Source organism: Anopheles coustani, chromosome X, assembly GCF_943734705.1.
Source record: "Anopheles coustani chromosome X, idAnoCousDA_361_x.2, whole genome shotgun sequence".
Classification (NCBI taxonomy): domain Eukaryota; kingdom Metazoa; phylum Arthropoda; class Insecta; order Diptera; family Culicidae; genus Anopheles; species Anopheles coustani.
Genome location: NC_071290.1, coordinates 16,481,766 through 16,502,250, shown reverse-complemented (window position 1 = coordinate 16,502,250; position 20,485 = coordinate 16,481,766). Strand labels below are relative to the sequence as shown.

General features: G+C 45.7%; 2 protein-coding genes across 2 annotated transcripts; both read right to left on the bottom strand.

Annotated features, from left to right (window-relative positions):
• Positions 1-7,432: 7,432 nt before the first annotated feature.
• On the bottom strand, positions 7,433-9,469 carry LOC131269170 (sodium- and chloride-dependent betaine transporter-like). The gene is made up of 3 exons (XM_058271497.1): positions 8,288-9,469; positions 8,015-8,182; positions 7,433-7,937 (listed from the first exon to the last, which is right to left on the bottom strand). Exons 1-3 carry the CDS (start codon positions 8,315-8,317, stop codon positions 7,848-7,850), a joined length of 288 nt encoding a protein of 95 aa, XP_058127480.1. The 5' UTR covers positions 8,318-9,469; the 3' UTR covers positions 7,433-7,847.
• Positions 9,470-10,464: 995 nt separating this feature from the next.
• LOC131269362 (rho guanine nucleotide exchange factor 10-like protein) lies at positions 10,465-13,926 on the bottom strand. Its single transcript, XM_058271713.1, has 4 exons — positions 13,594-13,926; positions 12,567-13,523; positions 12,031-12,321; positions 10,465-11,958 (listed from the first exon to the last, which is right to left on the bottom strand). Exons 1-4 carry the CDS (start codon positions 13,924-13,926, stop codon positions 10,465-10,467), a joined length of 3,075 nt encoding a protein of 1,024 aa, XP_058127696.1.
• Between the last annotated feature and the right edge of the window lie 6,559 nt (positions 13,927-20,485).

Below are 20,485 nucleotides of genomic sequence, written 5' to 3'. Positions count from 1 at the left end.
ATGAATGAAATTACTCAATAAGTTTTACCTCTGAGGCATTTGTTTTAAAAAAAACCGCATTTAGTTTTACCTCGAAGGCAGGGGTCGGCAAAGTTTGGCCCGTAAGAAAGCCTTAGTGCTTCATACAAAAAGTGTTTTGTTTGTTTACTTGCCAAACAAGAAGATTAAAATTGTTGAACGAGGTATGAAAATGTTTAAAAATGTTGTACCCATTTACCCTTTCACCGAACATTCTAATATTTTATATTTTCTCACCTTTTTATGTCACTATTATTTGGAAAGTTTATAATCCATTCAACTACATTGAAAACATTAAATTATCATTTAAGGTATCGGGACCGCGCTTCCGGTTTCTTTTTAATCATCTGTCCCTTTTTTAGTAATTGTTTGCCGAGCCCTGTTCTAAGACAAACAATTTTGTCTCAGTTTTCAATGTTGTTCTTTTGAAATAATAACGAAATGAAGATAATCGGAAAATTTGCAAAAAAAAAAACAAGTGATAGCAGACATTTTTTCACAGCAGGAATTTATCAATGTTTTAGACATATGTAAGTATATGACTATGAAAGCGATATAGAAGCGAAACTTGATGCATTATACCAAAAAGAGAGAGAAAAGTTGAAGCACTATTAAAACAAATAGATTAGAAAGTCAAATAAAACGATTGTCAAGCATTTTCTCACTCTAAAGTAATGTGCGAAGAAAATGAAACGAAGTCTTAGAAACTTTTAATGCAATCGATACTTTAACGCTACCATTTTTTCGTCCTTAGAGACACTTGTTTTCTAATTTGTTTGTTGTTTTGTTTTTGTTTTGTTTGTTGTTTTTGTTGTAACTAATTTAGATTTATTTTTTAATTTAGTCGCGTAATTATTTTGCAACGTAGTTGACGACTTTAATTTTACCAACGAGTGTTATTTATAAACTTTTTTTCATCTTTTCGATTAGTATCAGAACGCTTTAAACAAATTAAGTACGCCACTTCCTTCTTCTTCATTGAATCGGAATTGGAATCGCGAACCGAATGATTTATTGCACCAAAAATTGACGGACGTTGACGACGAACTTCCTTAACCGGGGCTGGGAAATGTTCGGTGGAAAAAACGGAAACACCATCGTTCCGGGCGCCACTTTACGACGCTGTCAAGAAGGTCGTATAGATACGGAATGGGGCCGGCTTCCGTCGTGTGTTGCGTAACAGCTGTGGCGCGATTAAATTAGGGGGGGGCGCGCGAACGCATTTTCGGTTGGGGTTCGTCGCCTGCCGGCCCGTAACGGTCTTTCTTGGTGGCGCGGTGACGTTCACTGACCCTGGCGCGCGAAAAATCAGCCGGTTTGCGTGGGTTAAGGACAGCGGGTTCACGGTTCCGATCGACAAAAAAGGGGGGCAATAATTAATAACTGTTGAAAAAACCGCTGTTGCTCGCGTGCCCTCCACCCAACTCTCTATCGTGTTTTTCGAGCGCTCTAAGCCACTCATTAATCAAAGGGTGTACCACGTGGGTGGGATGTTCGTTTTTTTCGTTCTTTCCAGTTCCATTTCTAACTCCTTTCCCAACACACCACGATCTCGAGCGGTGATCGTGCTGAAACGAGGGAAAACCCCCCCAGCAAAGGCCACCAGGCGACGAACCCCTTTGATGCAACGCGTCTATTCGACGAAACGGAACGTTACTCACATAAAACACACACACACATTGGGCGCCAATTTGTCATATGCCAATGCGTGTCAAGCAAGGTATGAAAACAATGTTTGCGGAACCGTTTCCGATGACTCACGGTGATTTATTCGTGCTCTTTCAGGTGCGGCACTAGGAATGGGGAAATTTGCCTTTTTTTCTAAACGAGATAAAAACAAGCTAAGAAACAACTATGGATGACTAAGGAATATTCAAAACTGTCAAGAACCATAAATTAGGACAAATTCCTAAAATAACAGACAGGTTTGTTGATCTAAAAAAAATTGGTAGGTTATATGTTTCCTAGATTCAACACTTTCTTTAACTTCCAAAATAAACTAAAAAGAAGTGAAAAGCTTACCCGTGGCGTGTCCTTTGCGTCGCTCAAGGTTGATTTGACGTGTGTTGGTTGACTGCCGGGCGGCCGATCTTGCCTGTTTCGGATTCGTTGCGAAACAAACAGATCAACGGCCAGAAGGTACGCCCACGCTGCGCTGGACCAAGGCTGCCGTCGCTGGTTTATCGTTTTGGTTTGTTTGTTTGTTTGTTTGGCTGTCGTTGTTTGTTTTCTTCTTGGGGCTTGTTCCTTTTCGGTTCTCGGTTGTCGTTGGAGCACTTTCAATCGATTAATACCACTTATTGGCACCCGACACGCACACGCGCAGCTCGCAAGGTAGGGACTCGCGGCACAAACATGCACTTCCGGTCCGGGAATGCGGACGGGAAGCGTGTCGTCTAAACAGATGCCTGGCAGAAGCGAGGGAAGAGAGGGATAACACTCGGCCTGATCGAAACGTCACCTGGCGGGTGGGTAGAGCTGTAAACAACACGGACAAAATTGCCACTTCCGGAACACCTTCCCGCGGTTGGATCGGCGCGCGCGCGCATGACGTACCGCTGGAAGCGCACAGCTCCGAATGAGGCCCAACCGAGGAGCAACCGCGCATCCCTTTCCCAAGGCCCAACCGAGTCTACGTCTGTCACACACGCACACACACACACCAGCACACACTACGGGCTGCGCGCGCAGGTGGTCAAATATGGTCATACTGGCCTAACGGGGTGTTCGCGAGCAAACAGCCCCAAGGGGAACGACGATGTCTGTGGGCCGCACTAATGTGTCTCCGCCAGCCGTTACCGAGCGTTACCCACCCCTGGCCGCCGGAGGCTGCACCGTGTCACGCACCTTCCACCGAGCCGCTGTTTGCATCTCATTAGCGCGTGGGCGGGTGACGCCGCAGTGACATTGAACGACGCGAAATTCGATCCACGGGCAGCCACAACAAAGGCGGAAGAACACCAGCGAACCGTAAGGGAGATCACTGACAGCCGGACAGTTACGCTGGGTTGCTATCAAAGTGAGCATTAGGTACTAAGTCGACTTAACCTAGTAAAGAAACTCCAGCTATTGGATCGAAGCTTCAAGTTCCAGGGATTCCTAAATTCCAAGCTTCTTACATTACCAACTGTGCTATCATGTCTGGTTTGTTAACTTCCTTTCTTTAAACATGCTTAAAACACTCTTAACAACTTGTCTTTCGGGCGATTCCAAATGTTTACATCGTTCTTCTGACACAACTTTTGTTCTGCAAGGGTGTTTTTTATGCTCTAATTCCATCTGCATTCAAGCACTAGCTAGCAAATCCTTCTTGTAATACTAACCTAACCTAAACTGATTCGATTGAACACATCAAACCATTAAAATTTGATCTTTTCAATTGGAACGCGTCAAAACCAAAACAAACTGTATTTGTTTAAAACACCGATAGAGCTATCAATACTGAAAAAACAGTTGCTAGGTAGCCTCCACTGCTATCATAGTTAGAATGAGGTACAAAGTTGACTTATCCTTATAAGGAGTTCCAAGTTCCAGAAACTTCTAAATATCTAGCTTTGTGGGACGAACGGCATAATACCGTTATCACGCCTGTCTTGTTGATTGAAGCGGTTATTCCTTCCTGTTTACCAACAAGTACATTTTAAGCCTAGAAGACCCCATACTTGAGTTCGACTTATTCGACACCGAAGTCCAAAAGTCCGCGCGGGGAACTTCAAAGCTAATATGTACCTATTGTCGAATCGGTGCGCTTACATGGAGGTGTTAAGTAACTCCTAAGGCGAACTCTTGCGACCGAGTGAAATACTAGCGAGCACAGGACGGGTAGTACTGGGCGAGCTCCCAACTTCCTAGCGCCGGTGTAAGTGTTTGGAATCGATATGATTTACATCATTAGTTCGAACAAGGAAGTATTCCTGAAGCACTATCGAGCATCCCCGGTGGCAAAATCATCATGCTCTCTCGTTCTGTCGGCATCAATTGTCAATTGGACAGAACGATGATTTTGCCAGCGGGGATGCTCTAGCTATGCAGCCCGAAAACCCTAAGCGATATGTTTGAAATGCGTGTGTTTTTAACGTAAGGTATGTTCCAAAGAAGTATCTGTCCACCTTGGAAGTGATGCGAACATGGAATAGGTAAGTCAAAATCTGTAGATCGAGTAGGCGCCTCGTGACAAGATACTTCGTTGTTCACCAACAGGAGCCGTTCGTCAAACGGGGTGTATAGAAATCAAAATGAGAAAAACAAATCTGGGCCCAATTCGCCGCTGATCGGTGTGTGACGACGCAGACATACACAGATGTAGACGCGCACCTAATTTGGGACTCCCGTTGGCCATGCTGGCCTGCGAGCGAGTACCGATGCCCAAATCGGCGAGTCCCCGCCACAAGCGGGTCAGGTTGTCCACTTATGGTGCGCCACAAGGAGAACCGGCTGCTGTGGTGTGCGCTCGTTGGGCTCGCAGCGACTTCCGAACTGCGCGCGGAGTTTGCCTTGCGCAACGGAAGACCTGCTTCTTGCCTCACGATGTCCTGTGTAGTGCGGTCATCGTCGTGTAAGCAAGCGATACCTCGCGCCGAAGGTCACAGCCACAGACCCACGCGAAGGCTGCCGATGACTCACGAGGATGGGATGAGCTCCACTGGAAAACAAACGTGTCGACTGTCATCGACTCCTCGGGTTTGGCGATGACATAAGCAAGCGTTTGTCCTCCGGCGTGCGTTTGATTGTGACATATCTTGATATCGTCGCACGGTAGCGTCGATTGCAGATGAACCTTTCGATCATGTACCTTTTCGCTCAGACGCGCACCGTTCGCACACTGTCACTCTCACTCTCGGAACACACGGAGACACTTCCCGGGATGGACGTCCCGCGGGCTGGAAGGGCTCGAGAGCTCGTCCCAGGCCGAGGTTTGATGCTGCTGCCACTGCTCGGACAGCCACTACTACCACCGTGTGTGAAGCGTCGTAGTTTGCACAACCCGCATGTTAATCGCACCGCGGTCGCGTCGCAACTGACAAGTACGCGTCGCGTTTCGGGCGTTGTGTGGTGTGGTGTGGTGTGCGCGATCCACCGACCGTCGGCGTCACACTGTTACGTCAGCGGCCCTTGCCCGAGCGGAGCCCTCTGCAATGCCAGCCGGAAGCGTCGCGCATCCAAACCACCGCAGGGCGAAGGACTCCTGCGTTGACTGCTGCTTCAAGTCCTGAGCGTAGAGTAATGTGGGGCAAATAGTGCGCTGTTCAATGTTTACATTATTTTATAATATTAACCTAATTTTGTCTGTCTCTCTGGGGCTACACAGAACTTAGCATTGCATTTTAACATTCAAAGACTTATAAACTAAGTTCTAGCGTAGACTATAAACATGTGACATGCGGGGTTCAATAAGATATTGTTGCGAAGGCATAAACAGAAGGCAAAATTAAAGCAAAGCAGGAGCATTAACCTCGCTCAGGATAACTCCTGCTATGAAAACGGTCTGAGCCGAGATACGCCTACGCTCGAATCAAGAGCTGGTCGAATAGGGTGACTTCATATCCTCTGGATTCTCTCGGTCCTATATTCTTAGCATATTCTATAGGTATATTCTATGATAGGGTGAACGAGGGTATAGTAGAGAGCTTTAAGGCTTGGCGAATCATAGAGCTCATGAGACAGGTATCTTATCAAGTCTAGAGTTTTTATAAATTTTGCTCAGAACTCACAACACTTAAACAGAAGTGCATTAATGTGGTAATAGGAGTCGTGATCTCAACGTAACATATTGCTCTGCGAATTGCATTTCTTCAATCCAACTTTTTTCTCTGTTCAATTTTAATTTGATTTTATTTCTTTGCCTATCTTTTCGTCAAAAAATTGGGTTCCATTTTTCCCTCCACCCTCCAACATGTTAAGTTTGCTTTAGTAATCTAATGGTTCATGCCTTTAAAATCCTCCAAACAGCGCGGCTATGCCCACCTTGCACTAATCGAAGAAGTGAACAACCAAAAAACGATACCAACACCCACCCGCGTGACCGAGCGTGACAAGCGCTTCGTGCTGTGTGCGGCTTCGTGTGCGAACAAGTCCTGCTCAAGTTCCGGATAGTGTTATAAACGAGCGAGTAAAGGGGGCTGAAGAAGGTAGGTGGACGTGTGGGTATGTTGTTTTGAACATTTAGAGCCGGCCGCTGCTTCTGCTGGCCTGCATTACGGTGGGCACGCGCACGGTTACTGGGTGAGCTTACGCATCGATTTTACGCGACACACATTATGCGCACGCTTAGGGGAGACCGGGGTGCCTTGGGTGACTTTGTTTGAGCAAGAGTTGAGTTTTACAATAAAACTCAAGTAGGTTGGATAGAATTTAGTTCCTTCAAATTGGAGTTCCCCATACCAAGAGAGCGAAAGAGTGAGAGAGACTTACAAGTAACAATCGAAGAGAAACAATGACATGAATGTTGCTATTTTGATTAAACTGTTCATCAACTATAGTTTAGTTTCATCAACTGTAATCTTTTTATTTTATTTTACCCCCAAAGGAGCGTATGCGCCCCCATACACCCTACGTTAACGTTGGTTTTCCCGCGCAAAATTGTGTGCGAAGCATAACGCGCACGCATAAGAACCACTAACGCGAAGGAAACAAAACCTACAGCAGGCAACAAAAACACTTATCGGTTACAGACGCGTGTAGTTTTAGATAACGAGTACATGGTGGACATGGCACGCAGGCACACGCGCGGTACATAACGAACAAATCAAACTGGCGTGGCCGATGGAAAAAGTCGTTCGTCAAATCGTTTCAATGGTTAAAAAATGTGATAAAGAAATTAGACTAACCTCCGAGAAGCAGGAGAAATGTAGAAACAATTAGAATACCATGTTGAAACAGATTGAGGAAATTGTATGTATAATAAAGGCCTTTGGAAGATCGTATGCTGTTTACTTTCAGGCTTACAGAAGAATTCGGGAAGCATAAATAGAGTGAGCAAAAAGTAGGCAAACTCATTTGAAATTTTACCGAAGTCGGTCATCCATAACTACGGTTATTAATACTTTCTGTTCCCTAAAGCTCGAAACTTGATAGTCTCACAACAACTTTCATGAATCCTCACAGGTATTAAATTACAAAACAACTTTTAACAACAACGACAATTATTCTCCTTCCAACGTTCCACTTAGGAAATGTGTTAAAAATTTCCCTTCACGTTGAAGATGTGATGATGTTGAACCTATTGCATACCTTCAGGGGCATATACTCCATAACATACTACCACTACCAATTGCATACCTTCAGGCGCACATACTTCATAGCCTACGACTACTACCAATTGCATACCTTCAGGCGCAGCGAAGAAACTACATTTCGTTCTTTCAAAAGCAGTTTTTAAAAAACGCAACAGACAAAAACGGCAAACATTCGGTTTTATAAATCTATTCGATACAGTTTATTTAGGAGTTGCGTTACATTCCGCACCGAGTTCCGCTCGACGTCGGCAGACAATGCAGGACGCGCGAAGCTATCATTGCCGACGCGGTTCGGTGCGGAACTAGCGCACTCTTTGAGTTGAAAATCTTTTAATCAAATAATTAACCGACACCGGAGCGTGCTGACAACGGTGTCGAGCCGAGACGAGATCTCGTTGCAGCTTCCGTGGCGTTGGTGTCGCAAATATGTTTCCTTTCGTTTCGGCTTGAACGTTAATATCTAGCTAAATTTAATTATTTTACGCAATTGTCTTGCAATAAAGATTTATAAAACTGACATTATGATCTCCTGGTTCGCTTCCATCCTGATGGCAGGTAGTGTTGATGTGGGTGGGTCGCTTGCGCCACCGACAGTTACAGCTCCATGCCCTTCTCGGCGTCGGCACGCATTCTCTCCCGGAGCTGGCTGACGCTGTCCTCGATTCGAACGATCAGCCGGATTTTCTGCGGAACATAGCAATCGAATATACCGATGAGCGAATGCCTATAAGCAGGAAATCTGATATCTGGCAGCTACTCACATTGGCACGGTCTCCGGGTGTGTTTCTCCACAGCCAAATCATGTAGCCGGGAATGCACAGCATCGACGACAGGGCGGTGAACCAGCCGAACGCGTGGGCCCACAGCGGGTACGAGTAGCCGAGGTACTTGATGGGCGTCCATTGCACAATGTTGAAGAAGAAAACACCCTGCATGGATGAAGATGATGAGAGGGCGGTGAATCGGATGCGCGATTGTCTTTTTGTTGCAGAACAGGCCAGGTGCGCCCGACAGGCATTCCGCTGTCAACTAACATAACACACATTCGCATGCTTCGCACTCATTCACACTCTCTAAAGGCACTCTCTAAAGGCACGAGGAAGTCTCCCGGAAAGGATACGACTATGAGGCCGGTGAAGGTGAACCTGAAATAGATAGAGATACACACGTTAGAATACTTTCCTCTCGAGCAGGAGTTTACGTACCTTTCGCTATGTTTCTGTTAAATTTTACAAGACGCTACCTGCCTCTAAGTCGTTGACTACCTTACCTTCCAATTCGTTCGTTTCTTACCTTTAATGTTGGTTAATATGCGACACCTTGAATCGATTCTGATACTTGATAAACTGCGAGAACCTAAAGGACTTTTGATAGGATAGATATTTATTGGTCCATTGAAAGCATTTAGTTTTAACATCATGTTCTGTTTGTATCTGTATATGCAGCTTAAGGGCTTACATATGATAAGTAAATACATTGCGAATCCACACGGTCTCCAATCAACATGCGTCGTAGATATGTGTCAAAGCGTTTGATTTGTAGTAGTTCGTATACGTGCAATGAAAAGCTATTGATAAAAAATATACCTTCCTTGACCTGCCTCAAATAGAATCTTCAATTGTACATCGCCGCAAGGAACTGGTATCAGGTTTTTGTGTTTGCCGTCAGGTACCAAACGGATAGCGGATAAGTACTTCAGTGACAAAACAATAGGCGTTTTTAAAATATGGCTGCAAAAATCACATCATTTCAGGTAAGTCCATATGGTTTCGTTTTTTTGTTTGGCGTTCTTTAACTCTTCTCTGACGTTTGCTGCCAGTTTCGTTGCGCAGAAAAATAGTAAACTTTTGTAGCACGCATGCCTAACACCGATATTATAAACATTCTACTACATGCACCATCAACAGTTGGCAAGCTTTAAGTCTATCAAGTTCAAATCCTTACTGTAAACCAACGGTCCTTCTCAACAATACTGATCTGTCTTTCCTTGTTTATACCATTTAAAATCATCTTCTTCAACATTCCAGACCGGGCTTTCCTTAATATATCATGTAAATATATATCTATTTATATATGCTCCTCAACATTCCAAAACTTCATTTCTTAACTCTATCAATTATATTTCAAGAATCAAAATCCCAAAAAGATGCCAAATAGCTCAAAAGAATTCCTCAGGTGAGAACAATGATATGTGAAAATTCAATACTACCTTTTCTTAGGTTTTAGTTCGACAGCAAGGTAAGCACTTGTTTGTTCCGGATAACATCAAGTGAAGTCTATATATTATGTTCTTACATACTATGCTCCTTAATCCTAGTAAAATAGAGATAGTGTTTAGAGATATTCTTTTGTAAGAAAATATAGTCTTTAGTAAAACTTCTCAAATTGGATTTCACAAACAAATGAATGCAAATAGGAATAGAGAGAATAGATTTTGGTAAATTCAAGGAACTTTGATGTACTACTTTAAGTTGATTTAATTATGTAAAAGAAAAAAAAACCTTGTAAGTATGTTCAGATGGTACGAATGTTCGAAAATGTGATGGTTGTTTCTATGGATGCTTCAATTTTTCCAATTGTTTGCACAAGAATCTACTTTCTGCTGTTTTTGGTGGTTTCTCCAACTTTTTGCTTGTAATCCAACTGTCTGCTCCATTATTTGGAATGAATAGCTCTTTTAGATGCTTGCAACTCTCGCAGAGAATCGTCTCGGTTGCATACACTTTTTCTTTAATTTTCATTTGATTTGATCATGCATCTTAGTGTTCCTAACATGGTGATTCTGATGATATTTCAATGTTTTGCAAAGTATCGCATTCCGCATGCAGTTCCAAATAAATTCATTCTTAAGCGTTAAGCATACCTTGCTGAAAGTTTTACATTTTATGTAAGAACGATAAAGTGTTGCTTTCGTATGGCACGATCGTTGCCAGGAATCGTCTTAGGATTTCGCGTACTTTGGACTTCGGTTTCATCTTCATTTGCGAGGATGGTATCGCTGATGACAGGCTTTCTCGACGTGCGCTGTCAACATCCCCAACCAAAAAATAAACAAACACACAAGGAGCCGTTTTAAAATGCCGAAAAGTTCTCGACGCACAGTTGGTCGCCTTTTCCCAGGCGTGTGTTTACACTTGGTATCGGGTGTTAACAGGACGCGTCAATGTAAAACCGTCGAGAGCTCATCGTTTGGTGATCGTGGGGAACCCATTTAAGGTGTTTCACTCCTGTTGGCCGGTCGGTTGAGGCGTTTCTCCCAGAGCAGGGCCTGCGCGGACGGAAAGGTATCGTCCATCAGCTCCTGCTCCATGTCCTCGAACGAGTTGTACATCGTGCGTCCGGCCGTCATCTGCTCCCAGTCGTACCAGTTGGCGTAGCCTTCGCCTCCGACGATGATCAGCGCCGTGGCCGGACCTTCACCCGGAGTTGCAGGAGCCCGCGACGAGCTATCAGCGAACGGTGCCGGCCAGTTCGGCGTGCGGCGCACGTTCGGTTTCGACGGACCCGGAGACTGAGGGCTGGGGTGCTTCCGCTCGAGTTCGGGCGGGGCCCTCGGTTGCTTCGGGATGGTGCCGGTGTAGGTGTGCGAACGTCCGAATCCGGAGTCCGACGAATCGGTGTCCACTTCGGCCTGTGCCGTGGCGTAGGAGGAGGTCGAGTCTTCGTCGTCCGGTGGAAAGTCGGACGCCGCGCCGTAGTTGTTGCCGTCGCCGACATCGTTGTTGGAGGCGGGCAGCAGTGGCAGCAGGAAGGACACACTCTGCATATGGCCGTGTTTCGCTGCGTACACAAAGTCCTCCACCAGCGGGACGTTGCTGCGTGCCGGCAGAACCACCATGAGGGTGACGCCTCCGTTCGTACCGATCCACAGCGAGTCGTCGACCAGCTGGAGGGCGGTGATGGAGATCCCACCGCGGAAGTACAGCATCGAGACGTGCGGCATCGCACGCTTCACGTGCTTGCCAACGTCCAGCCCTTCCTGGTGCATCCAGGGCGGGGGGCGATACAGCGAGACGATGCTCGAGCTGCAGCGAACCAGCCACAACCCGTTCACCGAATGCGCCATCCGCACGATCGGTCTCGGCTTCTGCGGGCTTTCGGGGTCGTCAGGGTAGAGCACGTTCACGACACGGTCCGTTCGGCCATCGATCACGGTTACCGTGAACCCGGCCGCAACGTACACGTCATCCTCGATGCTGAGGAGGGCCGAGATGGGCGCATCGGAGACGTGAACCACGACCGGACTGTCCACGTTCCAGACCTCTGCCACAATGCGGAACACCAGCAGCTTGCCGTCGTCCAGCCCGACGTACACGCGACCCTGCACGTACAGCATATGCTGAGGGTAGCCCCTGATAGGGACGGTCAGCAGCGGTTCGTCGATCAGCGGATAGGTGGCCGAGTAGAGGATCAGCTGATCCTGCATGCCAAGCCACACGGTGTCGATCGTCGAGTCGTCGTCCGCCTCCACCATACCGATCGGTACGTGCACGATGCTCTCCACCAGGACGTCCGGGAGCGTGAACATCGTTCGTGGGCGCAGAACGTTCGCGATTACGTCGTGCGTGTACAACGCCACGACGGTGTTAACGCCCTCGAACGAACACAGCCACAGGGTGTTCTGGTGACGCAGCCAATCGCTCAGCGGCAGCCGGGCGTACAACGGTGCCGAAAGGTTGGGCTCGTAGTAGCACCCGCAGGTGATCTGGAGTAGGGAAGACATTTGACAGCTATCACTGCGACTGTGTGACTAGAAGCGGTAGCTATCGGGGCTCACCTTGGACGTTTCTTCGTGGAACATCGGCGAGAACTTGCCCAGAAACACCGGCTCGGATGTGGCGAACAGCTGGTCCTGTCCGACCCACCAGGCCGAGGAGTGCAGGGAGCTCGCCATCGCCCGCTGCGCCAACCGGGCGTGCTCGAACCAGCGCCGCTTCGCCGAGCCGTCCTCGAACTGCAGCCGGTACTTCCGCCCCCTGCCGCTGTAGTAACCGTCCTTCTTCGTCCGCAACACCAGCTCGCACGAGTTGAACGACTCCTCGGCCTTCCTGGCGTCGTCGTTCAATTTCTACAAACGGGAAGTAGAACACAAACCCCCAATGTTTTTCAAAGATCTGCACTCTGGTCAGGTGCTATAAGACCACTCAATACTTTACTTTTATTTTGCGCTTCATGTGTTTCTTTATAACGATGTTATAAATGTTGCGTTTAAGCGTAACGTGAAGTGTTTTTATTTGGTAGAAGTCCCCCAAATGGCGATACAAACCGATTCGAACGTCAACCGCAAGTTATTCCAAACTCCCAAACACTTACCTGAATCGCCGCACCGAACGAGTCCAGGATGCCTGTGACCCTGACCGGACTGAGCTCGTCGAAGGAGTTGTGGAGTCCGCCGACGAGCGTGTCAATCTCGGACATCGTTGCAAAGTCGAGCATCAGGTGCAGCATCTCCATGTACGGTTCGGGAGGGTCCGCACAGGAGTAGAAGACGGTCTGAAAGTCGATCTCCTGCAGCGGCAGCATCCACTTGAGGTTCAGCTTGCCCTCGAAGCGACCGGCTCGCGTACTGTCGCTGACTACGGTGAGCAGGACCCGGTCGGTCATCAGGTAGAGCGGGAGGATGGTTTCCACTGTCGCACCCCCACGGCTGGTGGACGTCTGGTGTAGGTTCTCGCACCGCAGCACCTGGGTCTCGGGCCAGCAGCAGGCGTACGGCGCGGAGGGAAACCGCCCCGGGAACGTGCTCTTCAGTACGCCCTCCAGCGACCCGGTGTGACCCTCCAGCGCGTCCAGCTGGGACACGATGTACTGCACGCGCCGCTTGCACATCTCCAGCAGGGGCATATCGGGATGGCCCTTCGGCGTCTGCTGCATCATGTCCAGGATCTGCAGCTCGAAGTGTATCATACGCTGGATCGGGCGCATCAGGAACGACTCGAGCGAGTGCTGCCGCTGGTTCGCCTGAATCAACCGCGACTCGACGAAGTTCCGGAACGTCCGGTTGCGCGCCAGCTCCCGCTTCAGCACGCCCACCGCACGCTTGTAGTTGGCCACAAACATCGTGTACGTCATCAGCAGGGCCGGCTGCTCCAGCATCGCGCCAAAGAACCACCCGGATATCTCCCTCACGTGCCAGCAGTCGGCACTCGTGGCTACCCACTCCTGGAAGTGCTCGTGCAGCTTGCGGATCTGCGGCAGGTAGGCGAATATCTCCGCCGTCTTCGAGCGGTGTAGGGTGTTGTCATTCTTTATCAGCTCGTTATAGCAGTCCTGAAGTGCGAAACCCGGGCTTGATCAAGCGATCTCTCACGCAAAACCGCACCACTCTTGCCTTACTTACCAAGGTGAGGAACTGCAGCGTCTCCATGTAGTTACTTTCGTACGTTATGAAGTTGTTAAAGACGGCCCAGCGCGCTCCTCGGTGATCGTTGGTTGGCTCCGGCAAAGGCTTCAGTTTGATGGCAGCTGGCCGGTTATTGGTGCCCTGCGGCGGGGACACCTCCTGGTTCTCGGGAGATTGGTTCCCCGGCAACGAACCTCCACGGATGCGCGATCGCCGGAACACGGACGCCGGCGAAAGGCGAAACGAAAGGAACCGGGTCAGCGCCGATGGACCTCTGGGTTCGTTCGCTTCCCGCTCCGCCCTGCCGTTGTTGTTGGCCCTGTGCGCCATCGCGTACACCTGCTATCGACGAGGTTCGTAGGTAATCGAAGACGATGGGATGAAGTTGGGCGAAGTAAGTACTCCAAAAAATTAAGTAGTTCCGTTTCCGTAAGTACTGCAAAATGCAAAAGCAAGGCAGTTTAATTGGATTAGAACCTGAGATCGATAGCTATTCTTTGTCCAAATGCTTAAAGGAGTTGTTTTGGACAGTACACAGGATGAGGAACGCCTGTTCAATTGAACGTACTTCATAATTCTCGTGAGAAACACATTCCAGAGCTTTTGTTATTATTATTATTATTATTATTATTATTATTATTATTACTATTATTATTATTATTATTATTAATAAAGTGGTATCTTCAAACTATGCCCCTGTGCCAAGATCCTTGAAATTTCTATCCATTCTCATATCCTCTTCCATGCATGCAGAGTCATTTTCTTCAACCAACATGGCTTTCTGCCTAAACGTTCTCCAATTCGACACCGACCAGACGTTAAAATCCGTAAACCTTTGATAAACTTCCTCATGATTTGCTATTGGGTAAGCTTGAGGAACTGCTATTCGACAACCAGATGTTGGCTTGATTCGAATAATTTGTATTTGACCGAGTCTATCAAGTCAAATTTGGTATCTGCCTTATCTGATCTGTCTTCAAACGGGTTGTCCCTGTCCCGCCCTATGTGTGCTACGATCTCCTTTTGCCGATTTGGTCGCCCGCTGCAGTACGAGTACCAACCTCGTACCAATGAGCATCTAACTAGAGTGTCCGTCTTGAAAGTTCTTGGTATCTAGGTTGATGATCGGCTTGCTGTCGCCCTTGCATCAAGACAAAGTGATAAGGCCTACTAAAGTCTTGGACTCATGGCACCTGATTTAATAGATCCCATGTGCCTCAGCAACCTCAACCTGTCTCACCCGGAAATCGCTAGTATCATATTTGTTCCCAAAATTGCAAAGTTTGGAAGGGTTCAGTGGGCTTTCAGTAGAGTACTTGTCCCAAGCATCCCCCTCATATGCTGTCCGCTGTCAGGTCCTGGACCTCGAGCCCACTGGAACAGAGGTGGCGGGTTGCCCGAGCCATCTTTGTCGCGGGGACTTTCGGACGTTCCTTTCCTTATATCCACCTTGAGTTTCTATATCCCTACATGCTCACTAAAACCTCGTCCTCTCCTCTCCCTGGCTAGACGTCGTACTCAGTTCGGCGTCAATGACCCGCTTCTTCGTGCACCTGACCCTGACCTGTTTGACTTCAACATCTCCCTCTCCAGCTTCCGTGCCAACCTTTGTCATCCTTCTTCCTCATACATTGAATCCCTTTCTGTTCCCTTTCCGTTTTTCGCAACACCGTCAACACCAATAGGAGTTGAAATACAATACAATAAAATACAATACAATACAATACTTAACGATGGTACCGAACAGGCCTCAGAGCTGCCCAAAGGCTTCGTTAGTGTAGAAGGAAGTTATTGTGAAAGTGAACCTAAGCTTCTTACTGCTTCCTCCAATCATTTTTAAAGACGCGTGAACTGTGTTATTAAACGTTGAAGATGTTTCCTGTTGTAAGCTATAAGAAGCGATCAAACGCTTCGAGTGATACTCTACCTTGAATATGGCAGACATTGGAAGAAGGCAAGCTTCCATCACCTCCATGATAAAGCTCGCCAGCGTGCGATGCAACGTGGAAGTGCATTTAAATTCGCAAAACAACTTATAGCGTGGGAGGAAACGGGGGCAGTAAAGCTGCCGTTGCGAAACCAGCACAGGATCCAAATGCTCCTAGCTTTTCCCATTTCCCGCCCCCCCACGCGACGCGGAAAACCAAAACAAAGCCATTAAAAACGCGCGCCCCGGCACGAGTACACTTTTGCATCCTGCATCCAACAAATTGGATTGCCCTTGACATTGGCCGAGGTAGAGTTTTCTTAAAATAGCTAGCGGAGCTGGAGGCGCTTCTAGAGCTGCTTGGGAGCGGGAGAAAGGAAACGCATCCAAACCGGGCCGTGTAAGGCAATAACGTGTGGCTGGCGGCTTACCCGGAATTCGGCCACTCCCATTCCCTGCCTGCTTTGATAGAAGGTTCATTTGATTGTTGTCCACCGCCGCACACGTAAACACCGACGTTCGGACCTTACAATCCCTGCGAACTTCTCTTAATCTATTTTCGGTGCTGACACCACGAGCGTTTGATTGGTGAGGTGGCATTGACATTGCGCCTTTTTGATGGACGTTGGTACGCGTCTTAACGTTCCTCACCCACGTCTATTTGCGCAGCAAATTGCAAACCGACCGACTGATTGTAGACCCGAAACTCGCCGGGTTTCGTTCGTTCGACCTCGACAACAACCGGCAAACCTGAATAAAATAGATGAAGTAAGTAGAAGAAAGCAGTTTTATCAACAACCGAAAACCCGGATAAGCAAGGACGAATAAAACCAACGAATGTAAAATGTATCACACGTGTCCGGAAAACCGTAAGGACAAAGACGCGAAGCAAACATAAAACTCAACGTGTTGGCAACGGCAACCGAAATAAACGGAACACATGTTTGCAAACACGTGTCGTCACGTCGATAGAGATGCCTTTCAAGATCAGCGAAGTTTTGGAAAAGAAAAACAAATACGATGTAATGCAAGCGAACCAAAGGAATGTGTAGAACACTTTAAAATAAGTAGAAATAATAAAGGAGAACCTAACCCGCGGCCTCATTTACTCTTTTACCAACCATTTGTTAATAACATTTTTTAAACCGATGGTTTTCGAAGGCCAAGCAAAGAAAAAAGCATCCCAAAGAATTAGTTTTTAATGTTACTAGTTTTTATGTTGCGTTGCAATTATTTATGGAACAAAAACTTTTTTTAACTAATGACAGCTGGCTTTCCAAAATGATAGTCACGACAGTCAACGTGTTAAAATAGGACAACACACTACGACAAGAGCTAATAATTATGAGCTTTTTAGATGAGTAAATTGAATTGTAAATTCCAACTGTCAATAATTAAACAATCAAGCGCACCAAGTTTTATTTCACTTGGAAAAGGTAAAAGAGGGTTTTAGGCTGTCGTCCTACTAAAAGAAATCTTCCAATTGCTGTTAAAAGACCGTTTTCGTCACAGTTGAACCGTTGAGGGGATTTGTTTAGTCGTTAGCTGTGACGAAATAAAACGGGAATCAAATCTGTTTGGCAATTATCGTAAAAAACAAAAAGGTATGCCAGCAAAGGATTAGGGGAATTCGATTTGAGTGGCCCACCGACAACGGAGGTGGTTGTTGAAAATAAATGAACTTCGCAGTTTTCCGACGCTGAGCGTCTTCGGTCAAAACGCTGACAAAACGAGCAGTAAATTGTGCTATTTGCATATTGCACCGAACATGTCTCAAACACCGCAAGTCCGAATGAAGCTATTCGGTCAATTCGATTAGGATGCAGTTGCAATTTATTTTGCCTCGCCATAGCTAAGAACATAAAACTTAGGTTAAGTTAGGTGAAAGCAACTGATGGTACATGAAGGGGGGAGCGGAGGGTCGATGAAGAAACCTCGCGAATGTTATCAAGATGTGAAAATGCAGCTGCAAAGCTAAACCCATCATCCATTGCGAGAACGAGATGATGTTTTCAAATGTGTGTGGAACGTTGAACGCCGCAGATGATGATTACGTTGACGATAAATATTTCCCGGAGGTGGAAAAATCAATTAAAACCACGACTGGCCGTTGTGTTTCTGTGCACGCCCAGAGTTTAGATGTATTTGTCAGCTTTCACATTTTAAAAATTCGACACGCGACAAACAACTGCGGACGGTGAAAGGTTCGCGCAGTGGAACGAAATTACAAACAGGTTGACCGGACATTCCAAAGAGATCGCACGAAGAATAAGGGTAGAATGAGGGGGTTTCTTGAATGAATTGTGGAGACGGGATTGGTTCTATCGTAAAAACAACTCCCAACTGAATCTTTTTAGTATTTCAAATTGGAACTACAACGTAAATTTTGTTTTACTTAAAATCTGACGTTCAAAGAAAATGTTTTGAAACTAGAAAACATGAACATAAACCAATGTTTCACAAATCAACAATTAAAAAATTAAATACTATGTTATAATTCAATAACTTAAAAAATAAATACAATAAAAATTAGCTTGAACGCTTCAGTTTTAAACCAGTAACATTTAAAGGGTTTCCTTGAAAATAGTGTGGCAGTTTGATTGGTTCAAACATCGACAAAAAAACTCTCAACCGAACCTTTTTTTGTGTGTGTAGGAAATTGGCTATTCAATGAAATCAAGATCACTCGAAGGAAAAATAGTAGAAAAAGCAATATTTTGTAGCACACTAAATAAACAATAAAACAATGCACTAAATAGAATCCTGAACAGAAAAAGACCTAAAAGATCGAACTAAAATCATTTTTGATATTTAGAACTTTTTCCTACGATATTTATTTTTATCTGAAATGGAAGTTATTGAAGTTTATGTGAAAACAAATGGGAAAACAAGCTCGAAGGAAAACTATTAAGTAGTAAACTTGCCTAAATTTAAACTAAGTGTTTCGAAACCAGCTTTCACGCCCTTTCCTACTTTTCCGCGAACACTTTCCCGCAATAAACAACTGCTGGTAGTGTTTTATTTTTCACTAACGAGCGAAGGAAATAAAGGCACTTGATTCTCCAAACAAAAAACTGCGTGGAAATTGTCTTTGGAAACAAAACAAAATCCCAGATCTTCTGGTAAATCGAAATGTGGAGGATTGGTTTAAGTTTTCAGTTTAATTGTTAAAGAAACTTTGACTCTTTGTAAAACAAAAGTTGCACTAGCTTGCTTGGAATTTTCCTCACTTCTTTGATGTAAAAAGACTTTCATGTTTTTCTTTGATCACTTGTTTGAAATTTTCCGTTTGTAAAAAGTACTTGAAAAACCGCCCCCATCGAAATCCTTACCTCCTTTTGTTACTTACGCTTTTCCCTGTTTCTTCCCCCGTAAAGATTGCCGGTTTTCCGTTTATCTTGCGACGTTAATATTAATCTTTTGCAAAAAACACTTCCTAACGCTCTCGGCAGGACTCTCGAGCTCACAACTGATCTGATCCACTGCACTCGCAGACTCGCGACTACGAAAAGGGAAACTGCAGCTGCCGGCGTCGTGGAAAATCGCATCAAATCGCCCGCGTGAATGGTTCTTCTTCGCCGATGGTTCGCCGGAAAATGAATGAAAGATCCCGCGGGAGATCTTGCCGCCGTCCCGGAGACAATGCGGCTTGCAAGCGAGCGGGAGAGACCGAGGGAGAGAGAAGGAAAGAGCAGTGTATGCAAGAACACAATTGCGCGCGCCCGCGCACACACCATGAAAAACTTGCTGCGTAAAATGGGACCAATGTTCGAGATGCACCCGGGACTCTATGCATATGGGGGATTGGAGAGGGGCAGGGGGTTGATGAAGAGGTGAAACCGGAGGAGTGGGAGGGTCAGGCAGACGCCGGCAAACTATTAAACACCGCCGTTGCGGTCGGGAAAACGAGCGAACGATCCTCGGTGCACGGGTCGTTGCAAATCTGCACAACAAACGCACATAAACACACACACACACACACACAAGGCCACAATGAGGGAGAACGGGAAATAGTTTTTCCACGCCGATTTAATGAGCCGACACATCGCAAGACGATGGCGATCATGGCGCTCTTAAATATCAAGTGTTCATATAGATAAACAATGTCCGATCGATCTAATAAACAAACAAATAAACAAATGTATTAGTGAATCATTTATTGCCTAAACAAATCATTAAGCCCTACGCTCAGAAGCGGATCAATCCATTCCGGGGCATCAAGCGGTGGCTCTCTAGACATTTCCATTGTAGGTATGTCCACAATTTGACTTAGTTTTTAAAACATCTCGCTATCCTTTATACATGTTTTCAGCATTCTTATAAATTCAACTCATATTTCCGTTATTATCCATAACTTTATTACATATTTTATAGCAAACGTTAAAACAGGCAAAGAATAGGAAAAATAAATTAATAAACTCATCTACAAACTCATCTGATAGGTAACTTACACTTCCTCTTGTACAACTGCATGGTTTTGTGATTTTTTCAATGTTTCAGTAAACAAGATAATAATATAATCAATCTGAGTTAGGCAATCTGAACAAGTTAAAAAGAAATTCTTTCGTTCTGTTGATTACAGCATCCAAGTGCTAAACCAATTTTAATACTTTTCTGCGTTAACTGTCACGCTTTTCTTTTTTTGAAAGAAAAATACAAATTTAGGTTGTAAAAGATGTTTTTTTATAAAGTGTATCTTCTTCTTTTATAAAGTGTATTAAGCGTAATCAGGCAAAGAAGTTAAAATAAATAAATCAATAAATTCATCAACAGTAAATGTGATAGGTAACTTACATTTCCTTTTGCACAATTGGAATGTTTTAGGAAATCAGATATTGAAAAATCAATATCTGAATATAATCAATCTAAACTAAGTAATCTGAACAAGGTAAACAAAGTCCTTTCGTTCTGTTTATTATGGCCTACAAATCCTAAAATTGCAAGCTTTCTTTTTTTTATTTT

Bases quoted from the DNA above. Each gene is read 5' to 3' on its own strand.
- LOC131269170 (XM_058271497.1), bottom strand. From the start codon at position 8,317: ATGAGTGCGAAGCATGCGAATGTGTGTTAT. The intron at 8,183-8,287 runs GTTAGTTGACAG...TCATCCATGCAG, and splicing joins AGCATGCGAATGTGTGTTAT to GGTGTTTTCTTCTTCAACAT. The intron at 7,938-8,014 runs GTGAGTAGCTGC...TATGTTCCGCAG, and splicing joins CACCCGGAGACCGTGCCAAT to AAAATCCGGCTGATCGTTCG.
- LOC131269362 (XM_058271713.1), bottom strand. From the start codon at position 13,926: ATGGCGCACAGGGCCAACAACAACGGCAGGGCGGAGCGGGAAGCGAAC. The intron at 13,524-13,593 runs GTAAGTAAGGCA...TTCGCACTTCAG, and splicing joins CGCTGCAGTTCCTCACCTTG to GACTGCTATAACGAGCTGAT. The intron at 11,959-12,030 runs GTGAGCCCCGAT...TCCCTACTCCAG, and splicing joins TCCACGAAGAAACGTCCAAG to ATCACCTGCGGGTGCTACTA.